General features: G+C 31.7%; 3 protein-coding genes across 3 annotated transcripts; all 3 read left to right on the top strand.

Annotated features, from left to right (window-relative positions):
• The first annotated feature begins 655 nt into the window (after positions 1 to 655).
• Positions 656 to 3,921, top strand: LOC141717758 (small ribosomal subunit protein eS19x-like). Its single transcript, XM_074519956.1, has 4 exons — positions 656 to 835; positions 1,288 to 1,378; positions 1,463 to 1,646; positions 3,576 to 3,921. Exons 1-4 carry the CDS (start codon positions 749 to 751, stop codon positions 3,649 to 3,651), a joined length of 438 nt encoding a protein of 145 aa, XP_074376057.1. The 5' UTR covers positions 656 to 748; the 3' UTR covers positions 3,652 to 3,921.
• A 4,683-nt stretch (positions 3,922 to 8,604) lies between these two features.
• LOC141717756 (small ribosomal subunit protein eS19x-like) lies at positions 8,605 to 11,874 on the top strand. The gene is made up of 4 exons (XM_074519955.1): positions 8,605 to 8,784; positions 9,237 to 9,327; positions 9,412 to 9,595; positions 11,529 to 11,874. The coding sequence occupies exons 1-4, from the start codon at positions 8,698 to 8,700 to the stop codon at positions 11,602 to 11,604; spliced, it is 438 nt and encodes a 145-aa protein (XP_074376056.1). The 5' UTR covers positions 8,605 to 8,697; the 3' UTR covers positions 11,605 to 11,874.
• Positions 11,875 to 12,170: 296 nt separating this feature from the next.
• On the top strand, positions 12,171 to 17,319 carry LOC141717755 (plant intracellular Ras-group-related LRR protein 7). The gene is made up of 10 exons (XM_074519954.1): positions 12,171 to 12,569; positions 12,979 to 13,048; positions 13,299 to 13,345; positions 13,476 to 13,584; positions 13,778 to 13,863; positions 14,072 to 14,162; positions 14,884 to 14,969; positions 15,866 to 15,952; positions 16,056 to 16,191; positions 16,983 to 17,319. Exons 1-9 carry the CDS (start codon positions 12,471 to 12,473, stop codon positions 16,164 to 16,166), a joined length of 786 nt encoding a protein of 261 aa, XP_074376055.1. The 5' UTR covers positions 12,171 to 12,470; the 3' UTR covers positions 16,167 to 16,191; positions 16,983 to 17,319.
• The last annotated feature ends 392 nt before the right edge of the window (positions 17,320 to 17,711 follow it).

The following is a 17,711-nucleotide window of genomic DNA, read 5'->3' as shown; positions in this document are numbered from 1 at the left end:
GCTCGGGAAACCATTATTTTCAATTATAAATTTTCGGAATATTTTTATGTAGTTAAGTAAGCAATCCGAAAATAAAGAACCTAATTATTTAACTCGTTTATTTATATTTATAACATGATTTCATGTTTAGTTGGGGATTTGTCCCGAATAAATCTCCTTGAAAATATTAATGAAATCTATTCTAAATTTGGGGAAAAAAGTGTTTGCTTTGTCATTTTTATTGAGGGTGCTTTGTAACGGGAACTCAATAAATCATAACTGAATCAACCGAGATCTCTGAATAAAAACTGAGTTGTTGACATTGTTTGTTATTTTTTTGGGATAAATAAATATAATTAGCATATACATTTAATCAATTTTTTAAGGTGTGGGGTCGTGAACTTTGTGCACACAATAAATTCTTGGGCGATATTTTTTATCAATACTTATCTTATTAATAATGATGGATTCTTCTATACACAAAATTTTCACCGATAAAAATAAGCAACTCACAAAAAATATATATATAATAATTTAGTACGAGGCCGTGCCCGAAAAAACTTATTTAGTTATTATTAATAATTGTTGCAATTGGTTTGGGCCTAGACAGGGTGATGATATGTAATCGGGCAGGGCTTAAAAAAGGAACGACATTGGGCTACACAAACGAGCAAATAAAACCCAAAATCACATCATCCAAACAAACAAACCCTAATCATTATCATCATCATCAGAGATCTAGTTACGAGCGTGAGATTAAACACAAGCAATGGAGGCTGCTGGTAAGACTGTTAAAGATGTGTCACCGCACGAGTTCGTCAAGGCCTATGCTGCTCATCTCAAACGCTCCGGAAAGGTACCATTCATTTCGTTAATTTTCGAGTTAGATTAATTTCTTATGTTATCTGTTTTAATTATGTACATCATGAATTAAGAAAGGATTTGCATTTTATTAGTATGAATATTGTGTTTCGAGCTCCAGATTTTAATATTTGTGTTTTGTTTTACGAATAAAGGCCTTGATTTAGTATTAATGCAGTAATATGTAGGAAATCATGTACATTTTTCAAGTTCTAGCTGCTTTCGGTGAATGAGTTGGATTTGGATTATATTGAATCCTACTTGTTCGGTGTTTGGTTATGTCGTTAATGTTAATGACACTATTTTTGGTGTTGTACTGTAAATTCCTGCAGTTATTGTATGAAATTATGAATGGGTTGGAAAGTTTGTGTAATTTGTTTTTTTAAGTATGAAGACGGTAGTTTTGTTGCAAACATTAGTACTGTTTTTAACTATGGAGTGTATCAGATGGAGCTTCCGCATTGGACTGATATAGTAAAGACGGGTACTTTTAAGGAGCTAGCACCGTATGACAGTGATTGGTACTATATTAGAGCTGGTATGTTGGTTCTTCACTTTTTTAGGACTATAACCAAATTGTGCTGTATGGATTTTTACTAATTTTATATGATTTGATCTGCAGCATCAATGGCAAGGAAAATCTATTTGAGGGGAGGTCTTGGTGTCGGTGCCTTCAGGAGGATCTATGGAGGGAGCAAGAGGAATGGCAGTGCTCCACCACATTTTTGCAAGAGCAGTGGAGGTGTTGCCCGTCACATTCTTCAGCAGTTGCAAACAATGAACATTGTTGATTTTGACAGCAAGGGGTGAGTGCTTTATTTTTTTGATTTTTCGATCCTGCAAAGCCAGGTTGCAATTATTTTGGCATTCTTAGTGCTGATGAGTTACATGTCATGTTAAATATATCATTCCAGAAGTGATGACATGTTTTTTATGTTAAATGATAAGTCTACTTAAGCTTTTGTCATGTGTCAAAAAGTCTATATGTCTAAATGGTTCGGTAAACAATTGAAGGTTAAAGGACTTGGGAATCATAGTCATTTGAGCTCTCTATGTCGTGCATGTGGGGCTGATGATAAAAGAAGAGTTTTCAAAATCCAGACGTGAACAATTTTGAAGAGCACGTTTTTTTTTGTTGCTTAATTACCTCAGTTTAAGATCCACATTGCTTCCAGCTAGACCTGGAAAATTGGATAAAAAACCATGAAAACCATCCAAACCAAACCAAACTTTTGGATTTGGATTGAAACAAAATCACATTTGTGAATATGGATTTGGTTAGATTTTTATCACACATTTCCTCCACAAATATGGACCGAAAGAATGAGAACCATATTTGGATCCATATTTGGGTCTCCTTCTTAGATTTGTCTGAGACACACCTCAACTGGAATATATATATATGAGGCTGAGCATCCATTCTGTCTCGTATTAGTCATCCGCAGTTCTTCAAATCAGCTTATAGGTGTTTGTCTATTTATGTATACTGGCCTATAACTCGTGCGATGCACGGACTAATTATAATATTTATAATTTTATTATTTTTTATTATATAAAATAAAATTATAGCAGATAATAAATATGTTTTTTTGAAATTCATGACAAAGTTAATAATTTATATATCGTGTTATTGACAAATTCAAATTTTAAATAGTTAAAGTAATAAAAAGTCCTCCGGCCGTGGGCGCTTATCGGAGCAGTATATGCGGTTGATTTGGTGTATGCGGATGATGTGATAAAGATTTTTTTTTAATTTGTTCTGGATTTGTTACTAAATTGTTATTTTTAAATTTGAATTATCTTGATTTGTTAATAAATTGTTGTTTTTAAATTTGAATTATTAAAATTAATTTTGAAAGTGTTTGGTTCCCTACGAAAAAGGTGAAAAAGAAGTTGAGTGCGATTAGAAATCAAGTAAAATTATCATTTAAAGAGTTTGTAATTATATCAAATACATGATTTAATTTTTTTCAATAAAATATATTTACTTTAACTTTGTTCTGGAAAGTGTTAACAACCATTTTAGGAAGGTGTTAACAAACCGACCAAACGAAACCATGTTTCGCTTATAATAGTATAGTATAGATTTATAGTACATGTTATGAATTTATACTTGTAAATGAAAAAGTTTAATTTACCATTTCAAATTCTGAATTGCTTTCTTATTTATTATTAGCCTATTAGGAGGAACACGTATTGTTAATTATACTTACATTTTACTAATTTTGAATATTATATAATCTAAGTTTATTTGTAAAATTATATTTATTTAATTTATAATATATACTTTCTTTTAGTTTTTTATAACACGTAAAATAATTACTTGTATATTTTAGATATGGTACATATTTTAAATCGTAGAAATCACTGGGACCATTTGGTTTAATTTGTACGGTCACTGCATCAAATTTCTCACTTACCCCAGTATTATTGGCCTAAGCCACAACACACAGCCCACACATCTGGAACACAATACAGTTGAGTTTTGGCACACTTTGGTAAAAATATTTATATATATATATATATCCATATTTGGATCCATAACCACAATGATCCAAACCCGTCCAAAACTATTTTCAATTAAAAATAGACTGAATATGGATTTGGATCAAAAACCAATCCACGTCCATATTTAATCATCCAAAACCATCCATATCCATATTTTGCCACCTCTACTTCCAGCACCCTTGAATTTGGTTATGTTATGTTTGCTTAATATTGTTTTTGTGCACCAGTGGGAGAAAAATCACATCCAGTGGACAACGCGACCTTGATCAAGTTGCTGGAAGGATTGTTGTTGTTGCAGCTTGAAAGGGACAAATGACCTTGTTTTAGATAACATTTAGTACTCAGTGTCGCTTTTGAACTACATTTGCAAGCTCGGTCTGCCATATTTTGTCATATTGCAACATTTTTATATTAGTATTTTTTTTTGAATTTTACAAATGTTTTGTTTCTAAAACTCAGTCTGCATTTGTAAGCTTTCAGTTTTGAGATGTTTATTGCCTTTGAAGCTCATGCTAGATGCTTAAGATGAGAACTGCATTTATAAAGAATGGAGTGGGAAGAGTATTGTGAATACGTCTCATTTGGTTTCAAATGCACACCAACTGCCCAACCAACATAAAATATATGTTTTCCTTAAAGTGTTTCTTATTTTTATGCCAAACTGGAATCACTAAACTTGTTGTTTTTTATATCATTAGACTTGCATGTGTTTGAGATTGAATCAGAATCAAGACACCGGATTTGTAAAGTCTGATAATAATAAATTATCACATTATAGTAAATTTTAGTAGTAATTAATATTAAAGATGAAATTGTAATAATTATAAAAAAAAGAAGTTATAATAATAAAATTAATAGAGTAGTAATCCCAATTTTCTGTATGGAATGAAAGTCATTCTTCTGTGCCAATTTTCGTAGCACAAATATTCTTAGTTAGAATGGGACTCCAACTCAGCAATTTGAAATCTCTAATTCTATGAAGAAGATTCTACAAAAGTCACGAGCCTTTGAAATTTGAATCAGCTTTTAACCTCACCCGTGAAATTCAAAAGGCCAACTTAGCAAATCATGTCCGGAGCCACTATGATGACCACTTTAAAAATATTCAGTTATCATATTGTCTCAAATAAAAATTTAGTCACTTTCATACAAAAATAAGAAATTTTAAATTATGTATAGTGCAATTAAGTCTAAATAATATGTATTGTACATTTTAAATAAAATTTGAAATTAATATTTATGTATACAAATAAAAGTAGTAAAAATTAATGGACTAAAACCTTGATAACTGAGTAATTGGGCTATTAGACAATTTGACCGAGCCTTCAGCCAAAAATTAGTTGAAAAATTAAGAGTTATGATGTAGTTGAAAAATAGAATATGAAATTGATTTCTAGAAAAAGGTGGGTAAACTCGTCAGATGTAATGAGGCAAAGACCAGTGTATAAATAATAATAAAAAATTGGAATGTAAACAAGTGAGTAAAAAATTAATTAAATAATATCAAAACATTAAAATAAAATGACAAGGGCTGTAGCTGCTGCGATGGGACTGACCGGACGTTTTCCACAACATATCCAATGCAATATTTTATAAAGTATATTATCAGGTCATTTTTGGAGTTCCGAGACAAGAAATAGGGCTCCACTAAAATTGCTTTTAATTATATGCTAACCGGACCTAAAGTGATTTTTGAATGGAGTGATCATTTTTGTTACAATACACAAGACACATTTTTTGTACCATTTGAGCTAATTTGGGTTCATTGGTATGTAACACGATGAAATTAAGTAATTTTTATATACATTAAAAGTGGTGATGATACGGAATATCGCAATGATGGGAAGAATGAGCTGACCACTTTTTTTCCTTCCTATTCGGCACAGTTAAAAAGGGGCATTTCCACTTTTCTATTCCTAATGCGCTGCAGATGCTCTTAGATACCATGTTTAAAATATAAATTTTAGTTCTTATTTTTCAAAGTCATTTTTTTATTCACCATGCTTGTCTTAATCTTGTTTACTAGAATATCTAATTTATGAAATTAATTTAATTTTAATTAGAAATACTGTATTTTATTTCATAACTTATATACTATAAGTAATTTTTCTAATGTGCATATGTTATTACTTTTATTTTTTTGGACAAGGACCAATTTGATAGTTTAGGATTTTATGAAACTAAAGAATTAACCGTTGAAATCTATTATTAAAATCTTATATGCTTATTTTGAAAGAAAAATATTTTAGTAAATTTTATATATTTTTCAACAAGTACCATGTGTTTAGATTAACTTCATACGGCTCTGATCTAGGGTTTATTCTCTCATGAGAATCAGCCGCCCCATCTTCCTCTAATCTTAACCGCTTCATCTCCTTTTCCAGCATTTCTACCCATCTCCATCTTCATCCCTTTATTCACATCTAAACTCTCACTCTCTCTCTCATACTCATCTCAATTCCTAGCCGCCCCTTCTCCATCCATATAACACCTCTTCTCTTATTTTTTATTTTGTTTCAATAAACATCCTCCTTTTGTTTGCTTCTTCTTCAATGAAATCGAGTTTTGTTCTGCAAAACTCAAAAAGTTCATTTGAGTTTTCACTTTATTTTTCAGATCTAATGAGATAAGAGCCCGAATTTTATAATGAAATCTAGTTTTTGAATTCAAAATCTATGGTGTAACAACATATTAAAATTAGGTATCATTCTAAGACCTTTAAATTTTGGGTTTATTTCATTTCATTTTGTTTGAGTTATAATTTGTGTGTTTGATTAACTCGCTTTATGTGATGTGTCTCGTTTTATGCAATGTGGTAATTGTGTTGAAATAATTAGGGTGATCGCGGTGCGGGTGATGCGGTTTTTTCCTCAAAGCGCAAACCAAAACTACACATGCGGTTTGATCAAATTTTCAAACCGCACCGACACCGCGTAATCTCAAAAACCGTATAAATCATACCACGAAAATGTGGTGAGGTGTGGCGCGGTTTGTGCGATTTATTTATTGAAAAAATTAATATTTACATACAAATATAATAAATATTTATCTAATAAAAAGCTAAAAATAATTGAAATTTTGTGACAAAAAAGAAGGCAATTCTCAGTATTTAGAAACATAGAGCAAAACGTTGTTTGATAGAAAGTTGGGTACGTTTATTAAAAATAAAAATAAGTTGGTAATTTGTAATATGTAAGCTATCATTTATAACAGAAAATCATACTAACAAGAAATGAATCTATAATATATATATATATTAAATTGCGATGCGTTGGAGTTTGAGCCGCAATGTTAAAATGTCAAACCGCAAGCGCAACCGCACCACAAAAAATAAAAAACTACATTTTGCGGTGCGGTGCATGCGGTTTCTGTGCTTTGATGATTACCCCTAGCTGAAAATAAATTTTACGGCGTATTAAGAGATCTGGATATCTCGCAGTAACAATAGTTTTGACAGGTTTATTGCTGGTGTCCGACAGCTAGATAGCTTGAGTGTGTTCTAAACGGTGGTGAAAATCACATGCGCTCACCTCTCACAATAATATTTGTTCATAATATGAGGCCTTTAAGCTCAATTTTTGCAACTGAGTCTTGTTATCGGTTTTACAACATTAATACCAGAGCAGTATCGCAACAAGTGGTATATAAATTCGTTCCCACGAAGACTATTGATAAGTTGTTAAATACCAGTTACTATATTTCTTTCAATTCAAGTCAAATAAAAACCAAGAAAATATTTACTGAATTATCGCTAGATAATTAAACTAACACAATGTCGAATAATTAATTTTAAAAATGAAAACTAGGTCTTTAACTTCATCCAATGTTCTTCAACAAGCTTGTTCTTTAACCTCTATTCTCGTGATCTAATTGCTAGTATAAGACAATCATGTATTCACAAGGATCTTCTCAATCTCAAGTAACGCTAATTTATGCAATAACCCCCTTATTCCTATGTAAAATTCAAAAGCATAAATAACATTAAGTTTCGTCTTAATTGGACTGCTTAGGGTGTTTAGGTATATTCATATCCTAACCACAAATTAATATAAATAGTTATCACAAAATATATTGATTAGGTCTTAACTTAAGGATCTCTTTTAAATCCGTCCAGATTACGAAATCAATCTCAAGGGTGATCAGTATTTGAGAAGCATTAAACACAAATCACTACAAACAACTAATGCGACCACAAAAACACAGTGAAAAAAAAATTATATATAACAAAATAATCCATTAAAGGCATAAAGAGATAATTAGGTTATCATCTCGAAAGAAACAATACACAAGAGTATGTAAACATGGTGGAAAAGTAAGAAAAAAGATGAAAACTGTAGATGCAACAATATCTTTTTCTTCTTCAGTTCAAATTAAGCTTTTTATTCCCCAATCCTTCTAAATTTATGATTTCTTACTTCATACAATAAAACATTAAATTTATGTAAAAACATATAATTAAATGTAAAATATAATAGATATGATGAATTAAAATTATGTTATATATATAAATATATACTCTATCAAACATTGCACTATCCATGCAATTAATATTAGGGTCAATTGTGAAACTACTATTTTCAGGGGGAGATGCGGTCTGGATTGCTCGGGAAACCATTATTTTCAATTATAAATTTTCGGAATATTTTTATGTAGTTAAGTAAGCAATCCGAAAATAAAGAACCTAATTATTTAACTCGTTTATTTATATTTATAACATGATTTCATGTTTAGTTGGGGATTTGTCCCGAATAAATCTCCTTGAAAATATTAATGAAATCTATTCTAAATTTGGGGAAAAAAGTGTTTGCTTTGTCATTTTTATTGAGGGTGCTTTGTAACGGGAACTCAATAAATCATAACTGAATCAACCGAGATCTCTGAATAAAAACTGAGTTGTTGACATTGTTTGTTATTTTTTTGGGATAAATAAATATAATTAGCATATACATTTAATCAATTTTTTAAGGTGTGGGGTCGTGAACTTTGTGCACACAATAAATTCTTGGGCGATATTTTTTATCAATACTTATCTTATTAATAATGATGGATTCTTCTATACACAAAATTTTCACCGATAAAAATAAGCAACTCACAAAAAATATATATATAATAATTTAGTACGAGGCCGTGCCCGAAAAAACTTATTTAGTTATTATTAATAATTGTTGCAATTGGTTTGGGCCTAGACAGGGTGATGATATGTAATCGGGCAGGGCTTAAAAAAGGAACGACATTGGGCTACACAAACGAGCAAATAAAACCCAAAATCACATCATCCAAACAAACAAACCCTAATCATTATCATCATCATCAGAGATCTAGTTACGAGCGTGAGATTAAACACAAGCAATGGAGGCTGCTGGTAAGACTGTTAAAGATGTGTCACCGCACGAGTTCGTCAAGGCCTATGCTGCTCATCTCAAACGCTCCGGAAAGGTACCATTCATTTCGTTAATTTTCGAGTTAGATTAATTTCTTATGTTATCTGTTTTAATTATGTACATCATGAATTAAGAAAGGATTTGCATTTTATTAGTATGAATATTGTGTTTCGAGCTCCAGATTTTAATATTTGTGTTTTGTTTTACGAATAAAGGCCTTGATTTAGTATTAATGCAGTAATATGTAGGAAATCATGTACATTTTTCAAGTTCTAGCTGCTTTCGGTGAATGAGTTGGATTTGGATTATATTGAATCCTACTTGTTCGGTGTTTGGTTATGTCGTTAATGTTAATGACACTATTTTTGGTGTTGTACTGTAAATTCCTGCAGTTATTGTATGAAATTATGAATGGGTTGGAAAGTTTGTGTAATTTGTTTTTTTAAGTATGAAGACGGTAGTTTTGTTGCAAACATTAGTACTGTTTTTAACTATGGAGTGTATCAGATGGAGCTTCCGCATTGGACTGATATAGTAAAGACGGGTACTTTTAAGGAGCTAGCACCGTATGACAGTGATTGGTACTATATTAGAGCTGGTATGTTGGTTCTTCACTTTTTTAGGACTATAACCAAATTGTGCTGTATGGATTTTTACTAATTTTATATGATTTGATCTGCAGCATCAATGGCAAGGAAAATCTATTTGAGGGGAGGTCTTGGTGTCGGTGCCTTCAGGAGGATCTATGGAGGGAGCAAGAGGAATGGCAGTGCTCCACCACATTTTTGCAAGAGCAGTGGAGGTGTTGCCCGTCACATTCTTCAGCAGTTGCAAACAATGAACATTGTTGATTTTGACAGCAAGGGGTGAGTGCTTTATTTTTTTGATTTTTCGATCCTGCAAAGCCAGGTTGCAATTATTTTGGCATTCTTAGTGCTGATGAGTTACATGTCATGTTAAATATATCATTCCAGAAGTGATGACATGTTTTTTATGTTAAATGATAAGTCTACTTAAGCTTTTGTCATGTGTCAAAAAGTCTATATGTCTAAATGGTTCGGTAAACAATTGAAGGTTAAAGGACTTGGGAATCATAGTCATTTGAGCTCTCTATGTCGTGCATGTGGGGCTGATGATAAAAGAAGAGTTTTCAAAATCCAGACGTGAACAATTTTGAAGAGCACGTTTTTTTTTGTTGCTTAATTACCTCAGTTTAAGATCCACATTGCTTCCAGCTAGACCTGGAAAATTGGATAAAAAACCATGAAAACCATCCAAACCAAACCAAACTTTTGGATTTGGATTGAAACAAAATCACATTTGTGAATATGGATTTGGTTAGATTTTTATCACACATTTCCTCCACAAATATGGACCGAAAGAATGAGAACCATATTTGGATCCATATTTGGGTCTCCTTCTTAGATTTGTCTGAGACACACCTCAACTGGAATATATATATATATGAGGCTGAGCATCCATTCTGTCTCGTATTAGTCATCCGCAGTTCTTCAAATCAGCTTATAGGTGTTTGTCTATTTATGTATACTGGCCTATAACTCGTGCGATGCACGGACTAATTATAATATTTATAATTTTATTATTTTTTATTATATAAAATAAAATTATAGCAGATAATAAATATGTTTTTTTGAAATTCATGACAAAGTTAATAATTTATATATCGTGTTATTGACAAATTCAAATTTTAAATAGTTAAAGTAATAAAAAGTCCTCCGGCCGTGGGCGCTTATCGGAGCAGTATATGCGGTTGATTTGGTGTATGCGGATGATGTGATAAAGATTTTTTTTTAATTTGTTCTGGATTTGTTACTAAATTGTTATTTTTAAATTTGAATTATCTTGATTTGTTAATAAATTGTTGTTTTTAAATTTGAATTATTAAAATTAATTTTGAAAGTGTTTGGTTCCCTACGAAAAAGGTGAAAAAGAAGTTGAGTGCGATTAGAAATCAAGTAAAATTATCATTTAAAGAGTTTGTAATTATATCAAATACATGATTTAATTTTTTTCAATAAAATATATTTACTTTAACTTTGTTCTGGAAAGTGTTAACAACCATTTTAGGAAGGTGTTAACAAACCGACCAAACGAAACCATGTTTCGCTTATAATAGTATAGTATAGATTTATAGTACATGTTATGAATTTATACTTGTAAATGAAAAAGTTTAATTTACCATTTCAAATTCTGAATTGCTTTCTTATTTATTATTAGCCTATTAGGAGGAACACGTATTGTTAATTATACTTACATTTTACTAATTTTGAATATTATATAATCTAAGTTTATTTGTAAAATTATATTTATTTAATTTATAATATATACTTTCTTTTAGTTTTTTATAACACGTAAAATAATTACTTGTATATTTTAGATATGGTACATATTTTAAATCGTAGAAATCACTGGGACCATTTGGTTTAATTTGTACGGTCACTGCATCAAATTTCTCACTTACCCCAGTATTATTGGCCTAAGCCACAACACACAGCCCACACATCTGGAACACAATACAGTTGAGTTTTGGCACACTTTGGTAAAAATATTTATATATATATATATATATCCATATTTGGATCCATAACCACAATGATCCAAACCCGTCCAAAACTATTTTCAATTAAAAATAGACTGAATATGGATTTGGATCAAAAACCAATCCACGTCCATATTTAATCATCCAAAACCATCCATATCCATATTTTGCCACCTCTACTTCCAGCACCCTTGAATTTGGTTATGTTATGTTTGCTTAATATTGTTTTTGTGCACCAGTGGGAGAAAAATCACATCCAGTGGACAACGCGACCTTGATCAAGTTGCTGGAAGGATTGTTGTTGTTGCAGCTTGAAAGGGACAAATGACCTTGTTTTAGATAACATTTAGTACTCAGTGTTGCTTTTGAACTACATTTGCAAGCTCGGTCTGCCATATTTTGTCATATTGCAACATTTTTATATTAGTATTTTTTTTTGAATTTTACAAATGTTTTGTTTCTAAAACTCAGTCTGCATTTGTAAGCTTTCAGTTTTGAGATGTTTATTGCCTTTGAAGCTCATGCTAGATGCTTAAGATGAGAACTGCATTTATAAAGAATGGAGTGGGAAGAGTATTGTGAATACGTCTCATTTGGTTTCAAATGCACACCAACTGCCCAACCAACATAAAAAATATGTTTTCCTTAAAGTGTTTTTTATTTTTATGCCAAACTGGAATCACTAAACTTGTTGTTTTTTATATCATTAGACTTGCATGTGTTTGAGATTGAATCAGAATCAAGACACCGGATTTGTAAAGTCTGATAATAATAAATTATCACATTATGTATAGTAAATTTTAGTAGTAATTAATATTAAAGATGAAATTGTAATAATTATAAAAAAAAAGAAGTTATAATAATAAAATTAATAGAGTAGTAATTCTAAAAAAATAAAAAAAAAATACAAATGTGATGCAACACATTATATATTGGTCAACAGTCAACACGGTCTTAACGTCACCTCAGCCAGCTGACCTTATAGTATTTGGGTATATTCTGGTTTAAAAGTCGCCGATGAAAATATAAATTGAAAACCCAGCCAAAAATCAACAGCACATTGTTAATTTCTGGCTGGGTTTTATATTGTTTGTCCAATTCACTGTACAACACCCTGGTAGTGATTATACAATAATTATTATTGTCTCTGTGTATTCATCATCATCGGAATAAAGGGTGGGATGGGGTGTTATAATAGCAAAAATGGGGATTCTTCTGCTTCTCGTCTTGCTCGTTGGCGATCAACTGGCATTGTTGCTCTACGTGACTCCAAATTGAAGGTCTCTCTCTCTCTCTCTCTCTCCCCCCCCTCTCTCTCCCTCTCTCCCTCTCTCCCTCTCCCTCCCCCTCTCTCTCCCTCTCTCTCCCACGTTGATTAAGTATCTTCATAATTCTCTCTGATCATAAACTAATGAAGTTAACTTTTTGACAATAAATATTAAATTTTGATTCTCATTTTTCATCTGGATTTGTGTTTTTGACACGAACTACTCATTTCCCCTCACTTTGTTTATACGTAGGATTATAAAGTTTTGATCTTTACTTTTACTGGGTATCACTGTAATTCCTTTGTACTTTCAGTATTAATGATTTCTTACTGTGCTGATTGTAAAGTTTTGATCTTTATGTTTTTGGGTTTTATTTTTTTGCAAATAGGATGAGCTGATTTTACTCTTTGATTGTACACAGACTTTTCCTAGTGAAGTACTTAACTTGGACAAATCTGTCAGAACTCTTGATTTAACGCACAATCGGCTAGGTAATGCTATTCTGATGAGGCATTGCTTTTTGGTTTTGGAGTTGTTTTTGTTGCTTTTCTTCGAATAAAGCTTATGCTAAAAAACGATCATACACTTCCATTCTTTATTTGCTACTACTTGTATAACTTTTTATCCTAATGACTAATTTGGCAATCTTCTCCTTGCTAATCTGATGTGTATCTAGTGTCTGTTCTTTCTTTCACTCTCAAGTTCTGACTCTCTCTATCTCATTCTATTGGGCTGCTGCAGTTGAAATTCCAACCGAGATTAACAAGTTGATAAATATGCAAAGACTGGTAAGAATCAAAGCTTTATTCACCAGAAAAAGAAAAAGACAAGCTTATAATCCATGACTATATGGTCAAGACTCAAGAGTCAAGACATCAAAGATCTAGACATCTAATTAACAAATTTCATGCATTTCAGATTTTAGCTGATAACATTATAGAGCGCCTCCCCATGAACTTGGGAAAGCTCCAGTCTTTAAAAGTTATGACAATGGATGGAAATCGCCTCACTACTCTGCCTGATGAATGTAATTTTCTTAAACTCTTGTAGGACAATGCCTTATTGTGTGCTATATTCTTAAGTGTTCCAACCTATCTTTTTTATTACATCTACGAGAGTTGGAGTCTAATATTTTATCATTCATCTACTTATCTAGTTATTTTCCCATCGTTCAAGTTGATACCTTATAAATAACTGATACAAACTATTATGCATTCCAGTGGGCCAGTTGGTGAGACTTGAACAACTATCTATCTCTGGAAATTTATTGACGAGCTTGCCTGAAACTTTAGGAAGTTTGCGCAATGTGAGCAATTTGTAAATGGCGTACCACTAAATCTATCTGTGATGTTAATCGTTATCATGGCCTGGCAATTAGAAAAACTATTTTGGCTGACTTTATGAAGTGCTCATATGTTTTCTACCAAAAACTTTTTACAGATACTGTTAATCTTCAATAATATACACTGTGTACTTCATTTGTTTCAATCCTTAAATAAATATTGATAATGCAGTTGATTCTGCTAAATGTGTCCAATAATAAGTTGAAGTCTCTTCCGGAATCAGTCGGGAGTTGCTTTTCTATGGAAGAACTACAAGCAAATGGTAACTTTAATTTGTCTTCTTCATTATTCTTCAAAATATCGGTCTTGTTATTTGCAATGTCTTTTGACAACCGCTGTTATATACTAGTATGCAGTATCCACAAAACAATATTATAATAAATAATTTACAAGAAACTCTAGCTTTTACGATAGAGAGACAGCAGGTTAGATTATGAACATAAAGTCTAAGACATGGTGATTATTCCAACAACATAACTTGGAATCAATTTGAGTCAAATCTCACCAAGCTTCACGTTTTAATATCATGTTAAATCACCATTATGCTAAATTAAGACTTCTAGATAACGAAGCGAAAATTGCAATAATGTTACACTACCTTCTTGGTTGGTTTAGTGTCAGAACCAAGTGGTGGTTGTTTTTCTATCATTATATAGAATTTCAAGTAACTATTAATTTTTTTTGGTCTTGCATTTTTAAACTTGACCCTGAAGTAGGTCGCAGTTAAATTGAGCACAGTTATTAGTTTATTTTTACTTATCAATGCAAAGCTATACTCGAGAACTGACAATATTAGTTCTACCTAATGTTTAATTTATTTTTTTAGGTATTGCCTTGATATTGCAATTAATTTATTCAAACAAATATCTCCATGTTATGAATTTTGATGAGTACTTAAACTTGTCATGTATTTGCAATGTTTTATTTGATTAATTCTCCTTTTCCCAGTTTAACTAAGCCTTTTCCTATTTTAATTTTTACAGAAAATCAAATTGACGAAATTCCTGCTTCAGTTTGTAATCTGATTCACTTGAAGTCACTATGCTTGAACAGTAATAGCGTGCAAAAGGTGTTTGTTTACTATTTCAATTGAATTAGACTTCGCTTCTTTCATGATTAAATAAGTTTTCTGCTTTGTTTCATTGGTCTTGATAAATACTTGTTCATAAAAGACGCGCGCACAAGCATTATTATCTATTGTATTCCAATAAATTCCATAGAGATTCTCTGAATTTACTTATCATTGATACACATTGCTAATAATTACAAGCACTGAGCACTACTAATTGCTAATGCAATAAAGGTTATGAATTTTACAACTATAAAGCTTTAGGAAATGGCGGTTCGTCATTAGCCAAACAGTGTCCACTTTTATGTCAGATATTATACACTTTTTAGAGGGATTTAGCAATATAGGGAGGTTGCTCTGTTATGGATGATTGTTTTATATGTTTTACAATTCTTTGTAGTTTCAGTGCTAAATATTTGTTAGTGAATATGAGAGCCCGCCTCATGTTTATGCGTGGGTGCATTCTTTTCATTTTTTTTTCCTTCTAGGGGGTTTGATCCATCTCTAGTTTTTTAAAGGTGTCTTGTTCCAGATTGCATATGAGAATTTATTTCGTTGTTTCTCTCTATCTAATAACAATATTTTAAATCACAACATGTAGAGTTTATTGCAAATATTCATGTCTATAGCATAATAGCTTCCTTCTAGGTGTAATATATTTGTCGGGGTCTGTTGTATCGTTAGCGTTGTTAAAGTGCTTAAATTTATTTAGCAAAAAAAAAGTGCTTAAATTTAAAATTATAGTTTGGTTTTTGAAACTGTGCAACATCCTTCCAACGATAACATGAGATTCTACATCTCTGGCATGAATTTTTGAGATAAGATTATAAGTATGCATAGAAGCAGGAGGTTCCTTGTGCCACATATTGACATGTTACATATTCTTTATCTTGCAGATTCCTACTAATTTATTGAAAGAATGCAGAAGTCTTCAGAATATCTCCCTTCATAATAATCCTATTTCTATGGAACAATTCCAGCAGGTAAATCGTAATTACTTTGAGCGTTGATAGTTGCATCTTTCATGCGACACATATCACAATTTCACATATTTTTTTAAACTAAATTTTACCAAATTGCTCTCAGATGGAAGGGTTCCAAGACTTTGAAGCTCGGAGGAAAAAGAAATTTGACAAACAAATAGATTCAAATGTGATGATCAGCTCGAAAGGACTTGACGAGGGTGTTGATCTCTGATATTTTGATGTCACACTTCTAATTCGTGAGTGTTTACATTGAAACGTCGTGATTTATTTGGATTTGTTTTGCATATGAACTGTTTATCTTGCTTGATTTTTTTTTAAAAATTTCAGAATTCCGTTACTTGATTTGGAATCACAATTTCATTGCTCTTATAATTTTTAAACACTAATTTTCATGTGATGCCTATTGATTACACCCCCCCCCCTTCTCACACATTCTCAGCAAGTCCAAGAGTGCCCTAAAAACTTGTCCTAAACTAAAATTTGAGGCACTTTGGATAAAAGAGTGCTCCAACAATGTCCTAGCGGTGCCTTAAAACACTAGGACATTCATTCATGTGCCTCATTTTTAAGGCACCACTAAGCATGCCCTATCTCATTTATTGCAATTAAAATATTATTCCCCTCCCTTTTTTACACATCCCTCTCCTCCCATTATTTACTTTCTCTCCTCATTATAATTCAAATATATTATTACTTCAATAATAAGGCACAAATATAAGGCATATTATTGGAGTTGATGTACAACAAATTTGTCTTAAATCACTAGGACACAATATTTTATTATATTTATGAGGCATTTACTAGGATACTGTTGGACTTGCTCATTTTTTCAGATGCTCACTATCTCTTACCTTATGATCTGAGTTTATGGAATTCCCTGTATATTGATTATTAAGATATCTGAAAGATTTCAATGCATCATGCTATGCTGCTCTCTGTTTTGTGTGTGATGCTGTTTTGTTTTGTGTACGATACTGTTTCCTTTATCATTTTTGTTGTGCCTGACTGACCACTTAAATCTCTCCAGGTCTGGTTCCATTATGTATACTGAAACTCTTACATTCAAGAAATTTTCTTCGTATGTTAATGCGGTTATCCAGCCTTCCTTTGAAGATTTTTGATGTGCATCAGTAAACTGCAATGTATAGAGTATCACCAATGGGGCTGTCTTACATAGTTCAAATTGTGGCTTATCTATGAATTGTTTTTCATGCTAATATCAGCAATATATGTGAGCTTCAAACTCGTAAATTGTTGTTATAAACTCAATTCATTGTAAACTCACAGTTGCATATACCTAGAATACAATGTACCCTATCAAATTCCAATACAGTGTTTAATGAATCTCACATTTTCTCCCCAAACTGCATCTAAAGTTCCAAATCTATAACATAATTGAATTCAGTTGAACTTTACAAAGTAGAAGGTAACATAGCTTTAGCTAGGTAGGTAGAAATGAGGACAAGTGCCTTAACCTCAAAGACAAACAATGAGATTGTAGCTTAATGTTTTTTGAACTTATGATGAAAGTTTATTACAATTATCATAATTGCCAACAAGTAAGAACTAACATGATTCAGGAGAAGATAACTGCTTTTAGGGTGTAATTAGTGATTATAATTAAGCTCCTCATTGTCTAGCTAATGAGCAGACATCATTGTCTCTTCCAACTAAACCCACTTTCTTAGTATATGAAGGCAACTAGATACCTACCTAGTTCTCTAGCTTTGACTTGTTAAATAAGGGTGTTCTCAGT

This window comes from Apium graveolens, chromosome 4 (assembly GCF_009905375.1).
Source record: "Apium graveolens cultivar Ventura chromosome 4, ASM990537v1, whole genome shotgun sequence".
NCBI classification, from domain to species: domain Eukaryota; kingdom Viridiplantae; phylum Streptophyta; class Magnoliopsida; order Apiales; family Apiaceae; genus Apium; species Apium graveolens.
This window is presented reverse-complemented; position numbering and strand designations above follow the sequence as displayed.

Coding starts and splice junctions, on each gene's coding strand:
- LOC141717756 (XM_074519955.1), top strand. CDS start 8,698: ATGGAGGCTGCTGGTAAGACTGTTAAAGATGTGTCACCGCACGAGTTC. Junction 9,328..9,411: donor TTGGTACTATATTAGAGCTG/GTATGTTGGTTC, acceptor TTTGATCTGCAG/CATCAATGGCAAGGAAAATC. Junction 9,596..11,528: donor GTTGATTTTGACAGCAAGGG/GTGAGTGCTTTA, acceptor TTTGTGCACCAG/TGGGAGAAAAATCACATCCA.
- LOC141717755 (XM_074519954.1), top strand. CDS start 12,471: ATGGGGTGTTATAATAGCAAAAATGGGGATTCTTCTGCTTCTCGTCTT. Junction 14,163..14,883: donor GGAAGAACTACAAGCAAATG/GTAACTTTAATT, acceptor TAATTTTTACAG/AAAATCAAATTGACGAAATT. Junction 15,953..16,055: donor CTATGGAACAATTCCAGCAG/GTAAATCGTAAT, acceptor AATTGCTCTCAG/ATGGAAGGGTTCCAAGACTT.
- LOC141717758 (XM_074519956.1), top strand. CDS start 749: ATGGAGGCTGCTGGTAAGACTGTTAAAGATGTGTCACCGCACGAGTTC. Junction 1,379..1,462: donor TTGGTACTATATTAGAGCTG/GTATGTTGGTTC, acceptor TTTGATCTGCAG/CATCAATGGCAAGGAAAATC. Junction 1,647..3,575: donor GTTGATTTTGACAGCAAGGG/GTGAGTGCTTTA, acceptor TTTGTGCACCAG/TGGGAGAAAAATCACATCCA.